This window comes from Martes martes (assembly GCF_963455335.1).
Source record: "Martes martes genome assembly, chromosome: 9".
Lineage (NCBI taxonomy): Eukaryota > Metazoa > Chordata > Mammalia > Carnivora > Mustelidae > Martes > Martes martes.
The window spans coordinates 52,182,982-52,204,535 of record NC_137896.1 but is presented as its reverse complement, the minus strand read 5'-3'; the positions used below and the strand labels follow the sequence as shown (position 1 = coordinate 52,204,535).

Sequence of the window (21,554 nt, the reverse complement as noted above, 5' to 3'; positions counted from 1 at the left end):
GAGGGTCAGAGGGAGAAGCAGACTCCCTGCTGAGCAGGGAGCCTGATGGGGGACTTGATCCTGTGACTGCAGGATCATGACCTGAGCTGAAGGCAGTCACTTAACCAACTGAGCCACGCAGGTGCCCCTAGTTCTTTGATTTCATTAATCAGAATTTTGTAGTTACTCTCTTACAGATCTTACATATGTTTTTTTTCTTACACATATCTTGTTAGGTTTATAACTATACTTGATGCGTGAAAAACAGGGTTTAAACAGCACGTGTCCACTTCTATGCAATTTTTAAAAAATAAATACAGTAGGGTATTAATGTATTTTCATCTTCCTTATGACTTTTTTCCTTATGATTTGGTTTTTTTTCTCTAGTTTTAAGAATGCAGCATATAGTATCATGTACAGACTGTGTGTTAATTGTCTTATGTTATTAGTAAGGCTTTTAATTAATAGCGGGCTTTTAGTAGTTAGGTTTTTGGGGGAGTCAAAAGTTATATATGGATTTTCAACTGTGCAGAGGGATGGCACCCCCACCTCCCACAATGTTCAGGGATCACCTTCATTTCCTTTTTGGGGGTGCTAATGTAAGTGATACTGTGTTTTATATTTCAAATTCATCTTGTTCATGCTGGTATATAGGAAAGTGATTGACTTTTTTGTATTACCCTATTATTCTTCAAACTTACTTCTTATTTCCAGGATTTTTTCACCAGTTGTTTTAGATTTCTATGTGGACAGTCATGTCATCTGCAAATATAGTTTTATTTTTTCCTTTCCAACCTGTGTTTCATTTCTTTTCTTTTTTCTTTTTTCTCTGTTACTGTATTAGCTAGGACTTCCACTATGATGGTGTAAAGGGACATCCTTGATGAGAGGGGACATCCTTGCCTTGTTCCTGATCTCAGTGAGAAAACTTTTGAGTTCCTTACCATTAAGTATGTTTGCTTTTGTACATATTCTTTATTAAGTTGAGGAATTTGCCTCTATTCCTGGTTTACTGAGCATTGTTTTTGTTGCTTGTTTGTTTGTTTTATTGTGAGTGGGTGTGGAGTTTTTGTCAAATGTTTTTCTACATATATTAATGTGATCATGAGTTTTTTATTCTTTGTTTTTGGTTTTTTTTTTTAGCTTGTTGATGTGATGGATTATATTAATTCATTTTTAAAAGTTGAACCAGCCTTGCATACCTGGGATAAATCCCCACTTGGTTTTGGCGTATAATTCTTTTTTATACATTGTTGGATTTGGTTTGCTAATATTCTTTTGAGGACCTTTTGTAGCTGTGTTTGTGAGTGATGCTTGTCTGTAGTTTCCTTGTAATGTTTTTGTCTGGTTTTGGTATTAAGGTAATGCTGGTCTCATAGGAGGAATTAAGAGTTATTTTATTTGCTTGTATCTTCTGGAAGAGTGTAGAGAATTGGTATAATTTCTTTTTCATTAAGTTTGGTAGACTTCACCAGTGAACCTGGTGCTTTTTAGTCTTGGGAGATTATTATTTATTCAATTTCTTTAATAGGTATAGGCCTATTTAGGTAATCTATTTCTTGTCTGCTTTTTTTTTTTTTTTTTAAGATTTTATTTGTTTATTTGGCAGAGAAAGTGTGTGTACTAGAGAGCACAAGCAGGGGACATGCAGGCAGAGGGAGAAGCAGGATCCCTCCTCAACAAGGAGCCCCATGCCTGGCTCAATCCCATTTTTGCCCACCCTCCCAACTCTGGCAACCACCAGTCTTTTTTCTATCTATGATCTTGAGTCTTTGTTTTTTGCAATTCCACACATATAAGGGAAATCATGCTGTATTTGTCATTCCCTGACTTATTTCATTTAATGTAATGCCCTTGAAATTGACTCATGTTATTGCAAATGGCAGGATTTCATATTTTTATGGTTAAAATATATTCTGTTGTATATATGTGCCACATTTTCTTTATTCATCTGTTAGTGGACACGTAGTTTGTTTTCATGTCTTGGCAGAAGTAAGTAATGCAGCGAACTTGGGGATGCATATATCTTTTTGAGTTAGTGTTTTCTTTTTTTCAGCCATTTACCTTTAATCTGTATGAGTTTTCGTATTTAATTGGAGTTTCTCGTAGACAACGTATAGTTAATCTTAGACATTGTCATTGTGCATTAAAATTATCTATTGGTAGACTTCTACCATTGACGTTCTAGTTAATATTGATATGGTTGTGTTAAGAGCTATCATATTTATTGCTATTTTCTGTTGTCCTAGTTCTTCCTAATTTCTGGCTTCCTTTCTTTTTCTGCCTTCCCTGGTTTTCACTTAGAATTTTCTGTGACTCCAATTTTGCTCCTTTTTTAGCATGTTAAGGTTTTTTTTTTTTTACTTGTTTAGTGGTTGCCATAGAGTTTGCAGTATACATTTACAACTAATCCAGGTCTACTTTCAAATAATACTACAGTACTTCATGGGTAATGTGAGTACCTCATAATAAAGTAATCTTAAATTTTCCTTTTCTTTGTGTCATTGCCATCACATATTTTACTTTTATATAAAATACATGAGCATGTATGTAAACATACAAATTTTGTATACATTTCTCATACAAAATGGAAATACGTGTTGGTATTGTTTTGAACAACTGGTATATGTTAGATCAGTTAAGAGAAAGAAAAATAGTTTTTATTTTACCTTCATATATGTATATTTTACATAGATGTGAATTTCTCATCTGTATCATTTTTTTTTTTCTCTAAATTATCAACATCTTATGTAAGGCTGATGTATTGGTAACAAATTCCTTCAATTTTGTTTGTGTGAGAAAATATTTCTCCCATTTCTTATGGAGTACTGAACTCTAGGTTGGCTGTTTTTTCTCTCAACTTCAAATATTTCACTCCACTCTTTTGCTTGCATGGTTTTTGAGAAGTTAAATGTGATTTTTTACTTTTGCTCCTGTCATAGGAGAGGTTTTCTTTTTTCTCCAGGTTCTATATCGTTTGTCTTTTATTTTCAGTAGTTTGAATAGGATATGTGTAGGTTTATTATTATTATTATTATTATTATTATTGTCATTTATTCTGCTCGATGCTAGATCTGAGCTTTCTGGATTTGTGGGTTTTTGTGTAACATTAAGTTGGGGGAATTTCATAGTAATTATTGTTTCAGGTATTTCTCCTGTTCCTTCATCTTTTCTCTTTCTTGTAGTCTTATTTCATGGATGTTATTCCTTTTGTGGTTGTTCCACAGTTCTTGGATATTTTGTTTTGTTTGTCTTTATCTTTTTTTCTATTGGCTTTTCAGCTTTGTAGATTTTTTTGAGATAGCCTCAAGTTTGGAGATTCTTACCTCAGCCATGTTCAGGTTATTAGTAAGCCCATCAAAGGCTTTCTTCATTTCTATGATAATGTTTTTGATCTCTAGCATTTCTTTCTGTGCTTACAATTTTTATCTCTCTGCTTACATTCATTTGTTCATTTTTTGGTTATATACCCAGAAGTTGGATTGCTGGATTGTATGGTAGTTTAAATTTTACTTTTGTGAGGAACTACCATATTGTTTCCATAATGGTTGCACCATTTTACATTTCCACTAACAATACACAAGGGTTCCAACTTTTCCATACCACTACCAACACTTGTTATTTTCATTTTTTTTTTTTTCCTTTTTGCATAGTAGCCATTCTAGTGGATATAAAGTGGTATCCCATGGTGATTTTTTTAAAAAGATTTTATTTATTTATTTGACAGACAGAGATCACAAGTAGGCGGAAACGCAGGCAGAGAGAGGGGGAAGCAGGCTCCCCGCTGAGCAGAGAGCCCGATGCGGGGCTCGATCCCAGGACCCTGAGATCATGACCTGAGCTGAAGGCAGAGGCTTAACCCACTGAGCCACCCAGGCGCCCATGGTGATTTTTTTTTTTTTTTAAAGATTCTATTTATCCATTTGACAGACAGAGATCACAAGTAGGCAGAGAGGCAGGCAGAGAGAGAGGCGGGGAAGCAGGCTCCCCACTGAGCAGAGAGCCCGATGCAGGGCTCGATCCCAGGACCCTGGGATCATGACCCCAGCCGAAGGCAGAGGCTTAACCCACTGAGCCACCCAGGCGCCCCTCCCATGGTGATTTTGATTTCCATTTCCTTTATTGGTGATATTGAGCAGCTCTTTGTGTGCTTTTAGGAATTCATATATCATTTTTGGAGTAATGTCTATTATAAAGTCTTTTACCTGTTTTCTAGTTGGGTTATTTGATTTTTTTATTATTGAATTGTAGGAGTGTTTTTTTAAAAATATATCCTAGATATTAATCCTTTATCAGCTGTATGGTTTCACTTATTACTCCCATTCTATAGGTTGACTTTTTTACCCTATTGATTGTGTCCTTTGATATATAAAAGTTTTTAAGTTTGATTTACTTCTTTTTGTTTGTTTTTACTTTGGTTTCCCATGTGTTTGGTGTCAATCCCAAGAAATATATTGCTTAATCAAATGTCATATAGCTTTTCCCCTGTGTTTTCTTCTAGGAGTTTTATAGTTTTGGATCTTAGTTTTAGGTCTTTAATTCACTTGGGGTTCATTTTTGCAGACGGTGTAAAGTAAGGGTCCAGCTTTACTCTTTTGCCTATGAATATCTAGTCTTCTCAGCACCATTTGTTGAAAACAGTCTTTTCTCCATTGAGTGTTGTTAGCACCCTTGTTGGAGATTATGTGACTGTATAGGTGAGCATTTATTTGTGGGCCTTGCACCTGTCCTTGATCACTTACTCTTTTCAGTCTCTGTTTTAGAATTTCACTGTGCACCTCCGATTCTTCACACGTTTACTCAACAAACTACTTCACTTCTTCATTGGTAAACTGAGACTGTTGGCAGTGAACCACCAGGCCCTATTCATTCTTCTGTCAACTGTAAATTTCCTTTTCAAGGTATTTCCCTGACATCTTTTCTTGTTACCCCTTTCAGTTTCCTAAGCCCTTATTTCCCCCCTTTTCTTTCAGATTCTCCTCAACTGCCTGTTTTTCCTTAGCCCGAAAACACTTTCATGCTCTTGTTTGCCCTAAATAACTATCCACATCTGTGTCCCATTATTGCCCTATGGCTTCCTTCACTTTGTCAGTCAGAGCTTGTGAAAATTATTTAGCAGTATTGGTTCCTTAAGAGAGGAAGTAGTGTAAGATACAAACAAAAGATTCGTGTGTGTGTGTGTGTGTGTGTGTGTATGTGTGTATGTCTTGCCAACTTTATACTTTTCTGTAATTAAAAATTTTTTAATCTTCACGTATGCTTTTATGACTTAAAACATATCTGCTAATTTAACACCTTCTTTGGTGAGGACTAAGAAGTATAGTAGGAGAAAGGGGTTTTAAGTTAAGATGCCATAACATAGATTTATGTGACATTGCAAAGCCATGGAGAAAATATGGATTATACAGTAGATGTTGCTTGAACAATTGATATTTTGTTTAATGATTTTTTTGGTTTAATCATTTATTTTTAAAAAATAGGGCTCTTCATTATTTACCAAAACAAGTTTGACTTAAAAGTAACTTTAGAGAAACTGAAAGAAAATATAGATGAGTTTTCAACTCAAATGAGAAAGACCTTTTTTACCATATAATCTGGAAAAAAAAAAAAAGAACCAGTAAAGGTAGTTTTTACTGCATAAAAATTGAAGCTTTATTTCACAACACATAAACACAGATAAATGACAATTTGGGAGAGCTGCAGAAAGCCCTGAGGGGCATCTGGGTGGTGCACTTGGTTGGACCTCTGACTCTTGGCTTCAAAAAAAACAACCAAAAAACCTTCAGATGTCAGTATGGTTAAGAACCGTTAAAAATTAGCAAGAGAATAGTTTCTGTGCCCTTTGAAAGTTGGGAATGGCCATAGCATATTAGTAGAGAATTTATACTCTAAATATTTCAGTGTGAACATTAAAAATTGGTCTTATCAATCAGAGAAATGCCAGGTTGACTTAGTGGTACCTCTTCTGTTTACCAAGTTGGCAGTGATTGAAGAAATGGGAAAAATTAATTAATTAATTAATTTGGAGGAGTATATACTCTGAGGCATTCAAATACTGAGTGGAGAAGTAGATTGCTATAAACTGTATGGCTATAAACTATACTGGCATATAAATGATAAACTATGCTATAAACTGTACTGGCAATATAGTTAATGGTTCACATATTTATATTTTTTGAACTAGTTGTAGTCTTTGAACTAGTTACTTAGTTTTTAGGAATTCATTAGGAAATAATCAATGGTACACAAATTTATGTGTATTTCAATAAATAGTGAATATGTAACATCTGCCAGTTAATGTTCCTGGTTCCATGGTGGTGGGCAAACCACAGGGTCTTACCTCAGTGGAGCCTTACAGTTTTTTTTTTTTTTTAAGATATTTATTTATTTATTTATTTATTTGATGGACAGAGATCACAAGCAGTCAGAGAGGCAGACAGAGAGAGAAGGAGGGGGAAGTAGGCTCTCTACTCAGCAGAGAGCCTGATGTGGGGCTCAATCCCAGGACCCTGGGATCATGACCCGAGCCGAGGGCAGAGGCTTTAACCCACTGAGTCACCCAGGCGCCCAAGCCTTAGAGTTTTGAGGGATAGATACCTATACAAACAAAAATACTTATGAACTGTATAAATTCAGTGAAGGAAATTAACACGATTTTGTGAGAAATAATGAAGCAGGCATACTTTAGTATGATAGCAGGAGAATGCTATTCAGAACTATCTGAAATACCACTTTGCTGCTGCATTGTCCTGCCTAGATGTTAGCTTTGTCTTAATTGTTCATCAAGCAAACACTCATGCAGGCAGTCAATGTTTGAACTGTGGTTTCTTTTGTACTGAGCAAGATTCACCCCACTTCATGTGGGGTGAAGATCTAAGTAAACCTAGCCATTAGTGAGTGAACAAATCCAGTGATAGGTGAATTCTGCTTCACAAAGATAGGATGAAGTGACATCAAGGACCAAAAAGTGAGGTTTCTGAGGACTTGACTGTCCAAAGTCAGTATGGTAACTTTTCTGACATCTGCTCAAAACTTAAAATCAGAAGGATTGGGAGACCCCACTTTTCTGGGTCTGTATTCCTACTAAAAATGTAGATTTTTCCCCCCTTTTGCTTCCCTAGAATTTTTCTCTACTCACTTGACTTAGAATATCTGTGTTACGTTTTTAATAAATACACTGGACCCAACCCTGCTTCCCCAAGATATAGGGGGAGGTAAGAGGGAGGTGTGGGGCATGGGGAGCCTTCCATTTATTCGACACTTAACTGTTTCACTGTGTCAGACTAGAGTCTTGCTTAGTAGGGATTTCTGTTTTGTTTTGGTCAGGTAATTCTCTCAAGCTCATTTCCCCTTAGTTGTGGTTTCACTAGGATAGTGAGAATCTTGTTCTTTCATTCACACGTCTCTAGATGATGAGGCGTTTGTTTAAGGAACCATAGTTTCTCTTTCATTTACGTACATTGATTGAATTTCTCACTCTGATACTAAAAGTGATGGATAGAAATCATATCATATCAATACCGGCTGTTGGCCTGTTTAAAACAGATTCCCCAGGGCTGCCCCAGTTGTAGAGATGCATTCTGGTTTTAGTCACTGGCTAACCTATAGTATGCAAGGGCCAGATGAAGTAAAGTCCATGTCTTGCTAGCCTTTGGTGAGAAATTTGGGTATTTTCAAAGCATAATGGAAGCCATAGAAGGATTTTAAATTAAAAAAAAAAAAAGCATAACATGGTTTGTCTTATGTTTGAAATGATACCCCTTTGGTGAATGAATTAGATGGGAGAAAAAATACATAGCGGGAAACAGGAAGGAGTTAGCCTTTTCAGAAGTTCTAGAGGGAGATCATAGCAGGCTTGGACTTTGGTAATAGCAACAGAGATGTAAAAAAATGGGTTGATTGAGGTAATGTAGAAGGTAGAACTGACAGATTTTGGTGATGATATTTTGCACATAAGTTTAGAGTTTAGGGAAAAGTGAGAGCCAAAGATACATATTTGAGAGTCAATATACTGTCAGTAGTCATAGGTGAGATTCAGTATTTGTCACAGAGGAGATCTGAAAGAGAAGAGGATTTAGGACTGGTTCGTGGGGAAGTCAGTGTGAGGAAGAGCCTGAGAAGGAATGGCCACTAAGGTGGAAGTTAAACTAGAGAGCATGGTGTCTTTGAAGTCATTGAGAAGAATATTTTAAGAAGATGAGTGTGATTAAGAGTGTTTTCTGTAGGTTTGATTAAAAAGGAAAAATTGAAACATAGTTAACAGTGGGCAAACAGTCCATCTTCTCTCTAGTCTTCCCTAGATAATCACTTCTTTACCTTATTAGGTATCTGATCAAATATCCCCTTAGTAAGACGTTTCCCGACAACTCTCTTATTTTATAGAACATATGATGCCATACCATCACCCATTACCAGCTAAGAAAGAAGAAACACTGCCAACTGAACAGGCAGCAGTATTAGGATTCCTGTGATTTGTGAGATAAATAGTGATTCTAGCTTTGTCGAAATATGGTATACTGAAAATAATTGATGAAATACTATAAAATAGCACTCTCTTCTGCTCCTATATAGGTAATAGTTTGCTTGTCACCTCTCCTAAAATGCAGGCCTCTTGAAGACAGATTTTTTTGTGTGTCCTACTGGTGCCCCTGTGCCTGGTAAATGATAGCAGGCACAACAAACAAATCCTAAATCTTCATTTTTAAAGAAATCAAATGAATAAATGAAAACATACTGCTTTGTAGACTTCTTTTTTCAATTAATATATTGGTTTTTTTCTGTGTCCTTGTATAATTTTCAAAAATTATGTTTGATGGCTCTGTACTCTTATCGTGTGTGTATGATAGAATCTGGTGCGTCCCAGGATCTTAAACTTTGGAACTTACGGAAGTAAAAGAGCCAGGGTGTGGACTTGGTTTATTACTGGAAGTATTCAACTTTTATTTCTACCTTTTTAATTCCTTGAGTGTAAAACACTGATCTGTAGAGAGAACAACAAACAGTACCTGGACCAGAGAGTCCTCCATGCCTTAATGGGTTGGAAGTACTTTCTTATTTTTTCCCATAAAGACTTGAATATGGCAAGAGAAGGTTTTAGTATACCTTGCCTCTCCTAAGAAAGCAGGTTTCCGTCTGTTTAGTTATCTGTAAAGTGAGAGAGTTGCACCACATGTTTTTTCAGCTTTCTTGCTGTTATAAATTCTTAATTTCTGCTGTTGTCTTGTCCTGCTGTTCTTAAATTTATTTTTAGTTTTATGATGAGAATTATAAAACATGGAATCATGATTTTTACGATATATGTCCATTTCTGCAGGCAGTTTTTTTTTCATACCTTTTAGGTGAAAAAGAATCAAGTATGTTAATACTAACCTTATTAGGGCAGATTTTTAGTTCTATGAATACTTTACAAAATTTAAAATATGAAAAATTAAAAGAACTCTTAATTTTTTTTTAGAAGTCAATGAAAGGATTCTATTTTGCAAAGCTGTACTATGAAGTTAAAGAATATGATCTTGCTAAAAAGTAAGTACCAAACTGTAAACATGCTTTAGTTTTCTAAAGTCATTCCCCGCCGCCATCAGGGTATTCTTACTTGAAATGGGTGAAAATAATATGTTTTTTTAGCAGTTCTTCTATGTATGTCCTGGAAATAAGGTATTATATCACTCCAGACTGATACAAAGGACTAGCCTCAATTCCGTGAAGATTGAGCCTAGAATGAGTATTTTCTGCATGCATGCCGCTTGTTTATACTTAGGGCAAGAAACCATTAGACTTAAAACACTTCTAAGGAATAAAAGAGAACCATGCTGTTTTAAATTTCTTCCTGGTTAGAAATCTGGTACTTTAATCAGCTGGAAAAATGCCAATGAATACAAAATTAAACTGTGATTTCTGGACAGGAGAATAGCTTGTGTAAAAGATCTTTGACTCAATAGGTAACAGTCTGAGGCTTTGTCTCACCTCCTAAGGCCAAGAAGTTCAGTGATCTGATTTCCTGATTTAGAATGCCTTAAAGCGGGAAATTAGGAGGGAGGCGAGCAGACAGGTTAAAGACATATATGGGAAGATGAAAATGTTGATAGGTGAGGAAAATAATAACACCTTTATTTAACTAGCAGCAATGGGACTGTCAACCTTGTTCCTTTTTAATATGACCCTTTTTCCTCCAGTTTTGGTTTTTGGTGTATATATAGATACATTTATTGTTTATGTATATATTTATATATAATATTTATTGAGCCTAGAAGATGCTTATTTTTTAGCTGTTAACTTGATTTAAGAAATGGATATTACCTACGTTTGTTAGTTTATTTAGTAATTTTTCCTCTGCTCTGTTTTAGCTGGGAACAGTACTATTATTAGATATTACTTTCTTGTTTAAAAGGTGAATAGTACAATAAGAAAAGGTAAATATTTACTATAATCTTTTTCTAATTTCTGTGTAAAACTTTTTAGTGCTTTATCAAAATATCGGGGAAAAGCAATTTATGTGTTCATTTCTTATGTATGGGTAGCATTAGAGAAAACATTTGGTAAATGTAGTAGTTAATGGTAAAATAAGTATATTGTCAATTTTGTATCTATGTGTTTATTCTTTTTATGGATACTTCTGAGTTTTTTGCATATTCTAGTTTAAGTAAATAGTGGTAGTCAATAACGAGAATAACAGTGTGGATTAGTTTAGTGTTTGCTTTGGTTTAAGATGTACTCTTCAGGTTGGAATTAGATACAGTTCTGAATGTTATAATATGAAGATTATTTTTGTATTATTATTTTTAAACAGATATATAACTGCGTATATTAATGTGCAAGAAAGAGATCCCAAAGCTCACAGATTTCTTGGTCTTCTTCATGAAGTGGAGGAAAATATAGACAAAGCTGTTGAATGTTACAAGGTAAAGCATTTAAGATTAAAATATAGCCTTTGCACAGTCACACACGTGATACCCAGAGTAATTTATATAATAAATAATTCAAATATATTTTATGGATGTTATGAAAATAAGCATTGGTATGATAATACTATTAACACTGATAAGAATAGATCTTAAATTATTTGGCTCAAAGTACACTGTAATTTAATCATTAAGTTAGCACTTCTAAAAGAGGATTAACACCCAGAAATGCTGTTCTTATGAGTGTGGTTTTCTTTCTTTTTTGGGAGCACTTACCTGATAAAAACATAATTTTTCTTTAATTCATCTGCAAAAAATTCCAGTACACTTTAAGTTTGACTTAAACAACTTTGAAATACCATGTTGTCATTGGGAACAATTTTTAAGGTAGACAGCGATAAATTTTTAACTTTTATATGTGAGCGTAGGTACTTTAGGAATCCTAACTTATTATTTCTTTTCTGGTGTCAGCGTTCAGTGGAATTAAACCCAACACAAAAAGATCTTGTTTTGAAGATTGCAGAATTGCTTTGTAAAAATGATGTTACTGATGGAAGAGCAAAATACTGGGTTGAAAGAGCAGCTAAACTTTTCCCAGGAAGTCCTGCAATTTATAAACTAAAGGTAAAAACAGAACAAAACATAGTAAAAACTGTTGGAGAAAACTTAAGACACAGCCATTTCTAATATTTGGAATTTAAATGACTTTGTAGTAGCAAACCTTAAACCAGTATGTGTGGGAGTTGGTGGGAAATGGGTGAAGGTGGTAAAAAGGTACAGACTTCTGTGTATAAATTCTGGGGATATGTATAGTATAGTGACTATTGTTAACCATACCATATTGTATATCTGAAAGCTATGAAGAGAGCAGGTAGATCTTCAAAGTTCTCATCACAAGAAAAATAACTTTTTTTTAAAGATTTTATTTATTTGAGGGGTGCCTGGGTGGCTTGGTGGGTTAAGGCCTCTGCTTTCAGCTCAGGTCATGATCCCCGGGTCCTTTGATCGACCTCGCATCGGGCTCTCTGCTCAGTGGGGAGCCTGCCCCCCCCCCCCCCCGCCGCCTGCCTCTCTGCCTATTTGTGATCTCTGTCAAATAAATAAATAAAATATTTTTTTAAAAAATAAAGATTTTATTTATTTCAGACAGAGAGCGCTGACTCACAAGCTGGGGGGAGGGGCAGAGGCAGAGGGACAAGCAGACTCCTTGCTGAGCAGGGAACCTGACTCAGTGCTTGATCCCAGGACTCTCGGATCATGACCTGAGTTGAAGGCAGCCTCCCAGATACATCAAGAAAAGAATAATTTATAACCACGTGAAGTGATGGATGTAACCTTATTGTGGAAATCATGTCACTATATATATGCCTTAAATTGTTGTACACCTTAAATAATACAATGTTATATGTTAATTATATCTATAAGAAATTGCAGAACAAAATTTTTTTCTTCAAAACCTTTCGGAGTATATGCGGCTTTATTAGGCACTATTATGTTTTATAAATGGCATCATTACCCTTATGAAATGATTAATATAGGGATTTTACATTTTTATAGCTAGATGGTAGGGTTAGGATTTAAATTGAGCTCTGTCTGATACAAAATTTTTGCTTCATTGGGTGAAAGGGATGACAGTTTAGGGTTATTACGCAGGTTTTTTAAGAACTGTCATCTAAAAGTAGGAAGAGTCTGGGGTGCCTTGCTGGCTCAGTTGGTAGAGGATGTTACTCTTGATTTTGAGGTTGTGAGTTTGAGTCCCACATTGGGTGTAGAGATTACTTAAAAATAAAATCTTTAAGGAAAAAAATGGAAAGGATTGTGTTAGGGAACAGTTGAAGTTTTCAAGCAAAAGATAACAGTTTCTCCCATATGTTAAAGAGAATTACTAAAAATAATAGGAAGTTTTTACTAATGTATTGACCAATGACCAATTCTAATGGTTATTTTTTACTGAGTAAAACATAGTTTACCTAAGTAACTCTTTTGGAGAAAGTCTTTCCAAATTTGCCAACAGAATTTTAAGTGTGTAGTTGACCATTGAATGATGTGGGAGCTAGGTGCCACGACTCCCTGTGCAGTTGAAAATAGCCATATAATTTTTTAAAAAAGATTTTATTTGACAGAGAGAGATCGCAAGTAGGCAGAGAGGCAGGCAGAGAGAGGGGTAAGCAAGCAGGCTGCCGCTGAGCAGAGAGCCTTATGCCTGGCTCAGTCCCAGGACCCAGAGATCATGACCTAAGCCGAAGGCAGAGGCTTAACCCACTGAGCCACCCACGTGCCCCTCCATATAATTTTTTTTTTTAAGATTTTATTTTTTTAAGTAATCTCTACACTGAATGTGGGGCTCAAACTCAAAATCCCAAGATCAAGAGTCACATACTCTGGAACTGAGTGCCAGGAGCTCCTCCGTAGACGTTTTGACTCCCCCAAAACTTCAGTAGTCTACTGTTGACTGGAAGCCTTACTGATAACATGAATAGTCATTTAACACTTATTTTGTATCCTGTTGTATTATATACTGTATTCCTACATTTAAAATGTTAGAGAAAAGAACATGTTAAAATTAGGAGAAAAAAAATAAAAAAATTTATGAGGAGACCATATATTTAGAGTACTGTATTTGTTGAAAAAAATCAACATGTGAACAGAACTGTACATTTCAAACCTATGTTGTTCAAGGGTCAGCTGTATATTATTTTTAATGGCTCCCCCACCCCTATTACACATATTTTGTATATGTATATGTATATAGGCATATATACATACATGTTAGAATTGATTTCATTTTACTTTATTTTAGATTTTATTTGAGATAGAGTGAGTGAGCATGAATGGGGGGTGAGGGGCAGAGGGAGAGGGACAAGCAGATTCCTGCTAAGTGCAGATCCTGACTTAGAGTTCAATCTCAGGACCCTGAGACCACGACCTGTGCTGAAGTCAGACATTTAACCAACTGAGCCATCCAAGCACCCCAGTAGAATTTATTTTGAAATAATTATATTTTTCACAAGAAGTTGGAAAGGTTGTACAGACAGGTTCTGTGTATCTGTCACCTAGCTTTCCCCAGTGGCTACTTGTTATGTAACTATAGTACAATATCAAAATTAGGAATTTGATATTGATAAAATGTGTGTGTAATTTTTCATTTTATCACGTATAGATTGGTGTAACCACCACTGCAATTAAAGTACAAAACTGTTTCATCATCGCATACTTCTGTCTCATGCTACCTCTTTTATAGTCCTACCCACCCCCTTCTTCCCATCATTCCAAAGATTTTATTTATTTATTGGACAGACAGAGATCACAAGTAGGCAGAGAGGCAGGCAGAGAGAGAGAGGGGGAAGCAGGCTTTCCGCTTCCCCGATGTGGAGAGCCCGACGCGGGGCTCGATCCCAGGACCCTGAGATCGTGACCTGAGCCGAAGGCAGAGGCTTAACCCACTGAGCCACCCAGGAGCCCCCTCTTCCCATCATTGTTAACCTCTAGCAACTACTAATTTGTTCTCCATATTTATAATTTTATAATTTCAAAATGTTATGTAAGTGGAATCATGCAGTGATTTTTGAGGTTAGCTTTTTTTTCATTCAGCATAATGCTCCTGAGATCAGTCCAAGTTGGGTGTGTCAGTAGTTTGTTCCTATTATTGCTGAGTAGTATTTTGTGTATGGATGTATTCCACAGTTTAACTATTTACTTTTGATGGACATTTTGGTTGTTCCCAGTTTTTTTCCATTATAAATCTCATATGAACGAATGTTCACAGATTTTAAAATCTGAAATATTTTTAAAAACCCTAGAGATAAATACCAGTTACATCAAGTTTTCTTGTTTCTATAATTAAGCAGCTGGGTTTTAGATATTAATCTAAAATGTCAAGTTTAAGTGTGTAGGTTTCTTTACCTTTGTGTTAGCCTCAAACATAATTTCCTTATTGGCCTTGACAGTCCACTTTATTTGATGACAATGATGTTAAGGAACATATATATTGATAGGAGTTTATTTTTCTTGTATTGTAAAATAGCTGCTTCTGAAGGATGTTGATTTTCTTTAGTAACTTTATTATTTATTTATTTTTAAAGATTTCACTTATTTATTTGACAGAGAGAGCATGAGCGGAGGGGGAGTCTCAGAGAGTGGGGAGTAGCAAACTCCCTAATCAGCAGGGAGCCGGATGCCAGGATGGATCCTGGGACTCAAGGATCATGACCTGAGCTGAAGGCAGAGCTTAACTGACTGAGCCACGCGGGTGCCCCTCTTTAGTAACTTTAAAGACACTGGTGTTGGGGCACCTGGTTGGCTCGGTAGGTTAAGCCTCTGCCTTTGGCTCAGGTCATGATCTCAGGGTCCTGGGATTGAGCCCCACATTGGGCTCTGTTCAGCAGGGAGCCTGCTTCCCCCCACCTCTGCCTGCCTCTCTGCCTACTTGTGATCTCTCTCTCTCGTTCAAATAAATAAAATCTTTAAAAAAAAGGTTAAAAAAAAAAAAAGACACTAGTGTCTAGGGGTGCCTAGCTGGATCATTTGGAGCCTGGAATTCTTGATTCTTGGGGTTGTGAGTTTGAGCCCCATGTTAGGTGTAGAGATTACTTACATAAAAACTTAAAAAAAATACACTGTTGTCTAAAGCCAAACCTTCTTTATATTAGATCTTCCCCCATTTTTTGAAATTGAAATGCATGAGACTTATAACTGTTTAGCAGAGTAATTCTGTTTCTCCTAAAATTTAAGCCTTACTTAAGGTAAATATTTTTTTAGTATTTGTTTTAATGAATGAAATTATTGGTGAAAGGGCTTTTTCTCTTGCATATAAGAGTTTCTGAAAAGCACCCATGAAGGTGTTGATCTTTTACTTACAAATTTTTTAAAAAAGATTTATTTATTTTAGAGAAAGCATGAGTGCGTGAGGGGGGGTGAGGAAGAGGAGGAGGGAGAGACTCTCCAGCAGACCCTCTGCTGAGCACAGAGCCTGTCATGGACTTTGATCTCACAACTCTTGAGATCTTGATCTGATCTGAAACCAAGAGTCAGATGCTCAACCAACTGAGTCCCCCAGGCACCCCACAGATTTTTAAACTTACACATAAGTGAAGTCTAGGGTTTTTTTTGGAGCTCTAGAAAGGCCAAGTGTAAGTTTATGGAACTGATATGTAAGAAGGAGAGAGATTGGTGAAGGGAGAGGGCAGTGAAACAGCACAATGGGGAGCTTGGTCTTTGCTATGTGGAGGAACAGTGAAAAGGTGAGTACAGTTGGTAAGGTAAAGTGGAATGATGGCTTCAGTTTTCTCAGTGAAGGGTGAATTGTAGTCATATGTTGAAAGGGTTGGTTGAGGGAAAGTGTGGGAAATGTGAAGAAAGTTGAGGAGTATGAAGTAACCTTTTCAGGAATGGAGAATTTAAATCTATTAGAGGTCACATATGATTTTGTTCTAGGCATTACCAGTTTGGAGACTTGAGATTATGAAAGTTAGACTGGTTGTGATCTCCCTAGATTCCCAAATGCCCCACCCCCTATTGCTCAACAGTTAGTGTATAGATAGGCACAGAGAAAGCAGTTGGTAGGGTTTTTCTAAGGAAAGGTAGAGTGAATTAATTGAGGTGATCTGTAAGCAAGCAGTAATTACGGATATTAAGAATTGGGACATTGTAGCTTGACAGTGAAGGAAAATATGTGTCTTATGGAAAATTAAAATCTGGTGATACCAGTGAATTGACAGAAGCTTTCCTTCCATGTGGTAGAGACAAAGATATGTGGCTATGAGGGCACATGTGCCCACAGTGAGGTGAAAGAATAAGAGGTATAGTGATCTAAATGGTATGACCAAAATACAGATTTTGAAGACCCAAGTCAGTGCTAAATGGATGGCTGACACTGGAATATAGAGCAAAGCCATGAAGATATGGTAATTAATGAACTGAGTAGCCAGGCTATTTTTGTATCTATTCCAGTTGTATTAGCTAGTGAGGACTGTTAGGAATGGAGTATTTCCAGTTGCTCATGAGGAGGAGTGAATGGAAGAGCTGGATAGCGTGTCCTTTGGAAGACAGGATTATAAGCAGGTGTGTGTGTGGGGAGATGATTTGGAGGTGAGCAGTTTACTAAACCCACTTCCTCTACTTGTATATAGGCTAGCAGAGAAAAGGCCACCATGGCAGGGAAGTAATGGGGGTTATCTTGAGATAATACTCCATTTAGTTAAGGCTAGATGGTGAAGACTCTGAGAAGATAGCAAAACAGTAGAAGCTTTAAAGTGGGAGCAGAGGAGGTGGGGGATTGAGTCAGATTTAGGGATGTGCAGAAGAGTTTGGAGATAAGGACTGTGGTTATGAGGGTTGACTGGGGAGGCTAGGCTTGTGGTGGTGGGTGGGGTGTACAACGATGTGGGGCAATAGTCCTTGCAGTCTATAAGGTGTATATGGGCAGCTGTTGCTACTATGTCATCCCACATGTTTCTCTCCACATAAATTTCTTGAGGTTTAGTTTCTGGGCTAGGAGCTGCTCTCTCCCTTGAGATTTGGGTTATATAGGATGGTACTTCTGGTGGTAATTTACTAAAGTTAGACATGGTGGAATTGTGCTCATAGGAACCATGATGTGCTTAAACTTACACTGGTCTTTCTCTAAATTAAATGATGCTCTTTTAATAGGAGCAGCTTTTAGATTGCAAAGGTGAAGATGGATGGAATAAACTTTTTGACTTGATTCAGTCAGAACTTTATGCAAGACCTGATGATGTCTATGTGAACATCCGACTAGTAGAACTGTATCGCTCAAATAAAAGATTGAAGGATGCTGTGGGCCACTGCCATGAGGCAGAGAAAAACATAGCTCTGCGTTCAAGTTTAGAATGGAATTCATGTGTTGTACAGACCCTTAAGGTAGGTAAAAACATTTGGGTCTCTACACTTCTCTGTATTCAGTTAGTATATATTACTTTGTATTTAAGCACTGCTCTCTAAAACTTAAATTTATTTCATTTATGTATAGCAGCTGTGAAATGAACCTTTTACTAGGATGTTTTAAACTTTAGAATGGGTAGATTAGAGAGATAAATAGAATTAAGGTATGCATGTTTGGTGTTTTCATAGGCTGATGAAAAATTAGTTTTACAAGTATAGGGATAGTCAAAGGAGTTTATAGGCATAAAACTAACTTGGTAGTGCTTGGTAAAGTTTTATAATTGAGTGTTTTTTCTACAAAATAGGAATATCTGGAATCTTTACAGTGTTTGGAGTCTGATAAAAGTAACTGGCAAACTACTAATAAAGATTTACTTCTGGCCTATGCTAACCTTATGCATCTTACGCTCTCCACTAGAGATGTGCAAGAAAGTAGAGAATTATTGGAAAGGTATGTTGACTTAAGGAAAGTACTTCAGTGTCAATCATAGATTTTCTTTTTGTAGTGATTCAGTTCATCAGTGTAAATATCTTTACTGCATTGCTATTTCTGTAACATACCCAGGGGTAATACTTAATACAATAAACCACTTGGAATCTTATTTCTTCTGTGGGGATATTATAATTGGTTTTGTATGACTTTGATTTTTAGAAAACTGTGTTTTCTTTCAGACTTGATTAAATTATTATACTTACGTATCCAATTTTGGCATGCTTAATAAAGAGTCAGTCCTGAAAATGTTCTAACTGCTGTTTCATATTTTATTTCAAAAATGATATAATCTTGTGTGAAAATCAAAATAGACTTCCATCTGTCAGATGTTGTAGAAGCAGTTAGCATCACTAGTATTTCAGAGAACTCTTGCTGTTTTAGCTTAGAAACAAGATAACTAAAATATAACGTATGATTTTTCTGTTTTCCTAAATTTTGATTTTGAGGACCATATCTCCACTTTATTAAAATAAATTTCATTGAACAAAAACATCACTTGGATTTGTATAACAGTGTTAGTTTAGAGCAGGGGTTGACTAGCTCTTGTAGGCCAGATAGGCTCATTGCCCGATTTTGTAAATACACTTTCATTGGAACACAGCTGTGCCTCTTGTTATGTATTATCTTTAGCAGCTCATATACTACAATGGTGGAGTTGAGCAGCTGTCACAGATTGTATGCCTGTATAGCCAGATTAGTATGTGGCCCTATAGAAACAGTTTGTCAGTCCCTGGTTTGGACTGTCCATTTGTTTGAAAAGTAATTCTTGTTCCCCATCTGATGTTAGGGGATGGGATAGTTTTCTTGAAGAATTTTCTTAAGTGTCCTACGATGGTAAGGTAAGGGTAGTATCTAGAAAGATTTTAACTTTCAGATTATTTTAGAAAATATTTAGGATGTTTTCTTTTGTATAACTTACATACGCAAACATTTTTGGTTACCTGAGCAAGTGAGGGTGGAAAAGGCAATTTCTTAGGAGTACTGTAAAAATAATTTAAACTTCATGGATACCCTGAAGGAGTCTTGAGAAACTCTGGGAGTTCCTGGAACCCACCTCCTATAAACCTACTTAGAAATCATGCAGCCCATTTCTATTAAATGTTGCTTTTCGTACAAAATGAAGATTCTGAGTTCCATTTGGATTTAGAAGCATTAATTAGTACATTTACAAATAATAGGAATACAATTTAGGCCTGTAGTTATCTATATCTTTTTTTTTTTTTTAAGATTTTATTTATTTATTTGACAGAGATCACAAGTAGGCAGAGAGGCAGGCAGAGAGAGAGGAGAAAGCAGGCTCTCCACGGAGCAGAGAGCCCGATGCGGGGCTCGATCCCAGGACCCTGGGATCATGACCTGAGCCAAAGGCAGAGGCTTTAACCCACTGAGCCACCCAGGCGCCCCTAGTTATCTATATCTTAAGAAGAGCAGTTATGTTATTGATAACCTTAATACCTTATCAGTTATTTACTTATAATTTGAAAACGACTTGTCTAATTGGAGAAATTCCAACTTTGAATTAAATAATGAAACCATGTGATCAAGAAGAAACTGGAAAATGTTTTAGTTTTCCAGTTTTATTGTGGTCAGTTATGAAGAATTCACCATAGTCCGTAATCTTGTCATTTGATTTGTATCTTTTTTGTGATTGTGAAGAGCCCGAAATAACTGGAATAAGACCTTCTAGAGGTTAAGCTTGAAGTATAAGAAGTATGTGGAATAAAAATAAACACTAGATGATTCATAATTTATGAAGTAGAGAATAAGGATTATTAGTTTGAATGTGGAAGATGAAGTTTGGAGTAAATTCCTTTGTTTTAATTAACTCATGAAACCAGGATTATTTGCAATGCAATAGGTTTAATACCTGTTTAATAATTCAATATTGCAGTTTTGATAGTGCTCTTCAGTCTGTGAAGTCTTCTGTGGGTGGAAATGATGAACTCTCAACTACCTTCTTAGAAGTAAAAGGACATTTCTACATGCATGCTGGTTCTCTGCTTCTGAAGATGGGTCAGCATAGTGAAGTGCAATGGCGAGCTCTCTCTGAGCTGGCTACGTTGTGCTATCTCATAGCATTTCAGGTAAGCTTTTTCTGGTTTTGGGTGCAGTTGGCATTTCACTGAGATTGTTGTATTTCGCATGGAGGTGTGTCCTGGTGTATATTAAAAATATGAATAAATATGTAGAATTGAAGTCAAAATGAAATAGTTAATTTGATAGCTGAAAAATAAGATTTATACAGTATTGGTGAGGTGAAATAGATAATGTTGATGCATTGTTGGAGGCAGTCTGTATTGCTATGACTTAGTAACTGGAAGACCACTTTGAAGACTTTAATCTTTTTTACTCTGCTATTTCTGGAAATCTGTAATAAGGAGATGGTCTCAAATATGGGTAAAATTTGATTCAAAAACATGGACATGCATAACTTGGATAGAAACCTGGTAAATAAATTTTGTGAGATGGTTACGTAAGCTGTGATACAAGAATCTGTTTACCAAAAGCATTTATTTTTTTATTTTTTTTTTAAGATTTAAAAAAATTTATTTGACAGAGATCACAAGTAGGCAGAGAGGCAGGCAGAGAGAGGAGGAAGCCTGCTCCCTGCTGAGCAGAGAGCCTGATGCAGGGCTTGATCCTAAGACCCTGGGATCCTGACCTGAGCCGAAGGCAGAGGCTTAACCCACTGAGCCACCCAGGTGCCCCTGTCATAAGCATTTTAACATGTTAATTGAAAGATGTATGTATGTTGATATGTATATAACATTAATGACATATATAATAGTATGTTTATCTTTGAAAACATGATTTTGTTCTTTATACATAGAACATGACCTGAAGGAAATATGCCAAAATGTGAACCATTATTTTGAGATGATGAGATGCTTGCTATTATCCCTTCCCAGTCCATTTTTGTAGTCTTTGTTTTCTTTAAACAGCTTGCTTTAATTCTGAAATGAGAAGAAATAAAAGTCTGCCAATAGCCTGGCTTATAAAAATTATTGGTAGTTTTAGAGAACTGTCTTTTGATTGAGGGAAAGAAAAAAGGATTCACTGTAGAATTACTTTTAAGGAAGGCTCCTCCTTCTAGTTCATATGATACTGATTTTTTAAAAAACCCTTGACATTCAGGGGCACCTGGGTGGCTCAGTGGGTTAAAGCCTCTGCCTTCGGCTCGGGTCATGATCTCGGTCCTGGGATTGAGCCCCCGCATCCGGCTCTCTGCTCAGCAGGGAGGCTGCTTCCCTTTCTCTCTCTCTCTGCCTGCCTCTCTGCCTACT

The 21,554-nt window shown here is 36.3% G+C and overlaps 1 protein-coding gene across 2 annotated transcripts in view; it reads left to right on the top strand.

Annotated features, from left to right (window-relative positions):
• The window catches only part of LOC308349407 (E3 SUMO-protein ligase RanBP2), a 77,876-nt gene that overhangs the window by 15,436 nt on the left and 40,886 nt on the right, over positions 1–21,554 (top strand). For both annotated transcript variants that reach the window (XM_080814077.1, XM_080814078.1), the window contains exons 2-7: positions 9,434–9,501; positions 10,766–10,877; positions 11,349–11,501; positions 17,526–17,756; positions 18,083–18,228; positions 20,162–20,354. In XM_080814077.1, coding sequence (XP_080670203.1) covers positions 9,434–9,501; positions 10,766–10,877; positions 11,349–11,501; positions 17,526–17,756; positions 18,083–18,228; positions 20,162–20,354 — 903 coding nt within the window. The remainder of the gene's footprint in view (positions 1–9,433; positions 9,502–10,765; positions 10,878–11,348; positions 11,502–17,525; positions 17,757–18,082; positions 18,229–20,161; positions 20,355–21,554) is intronic.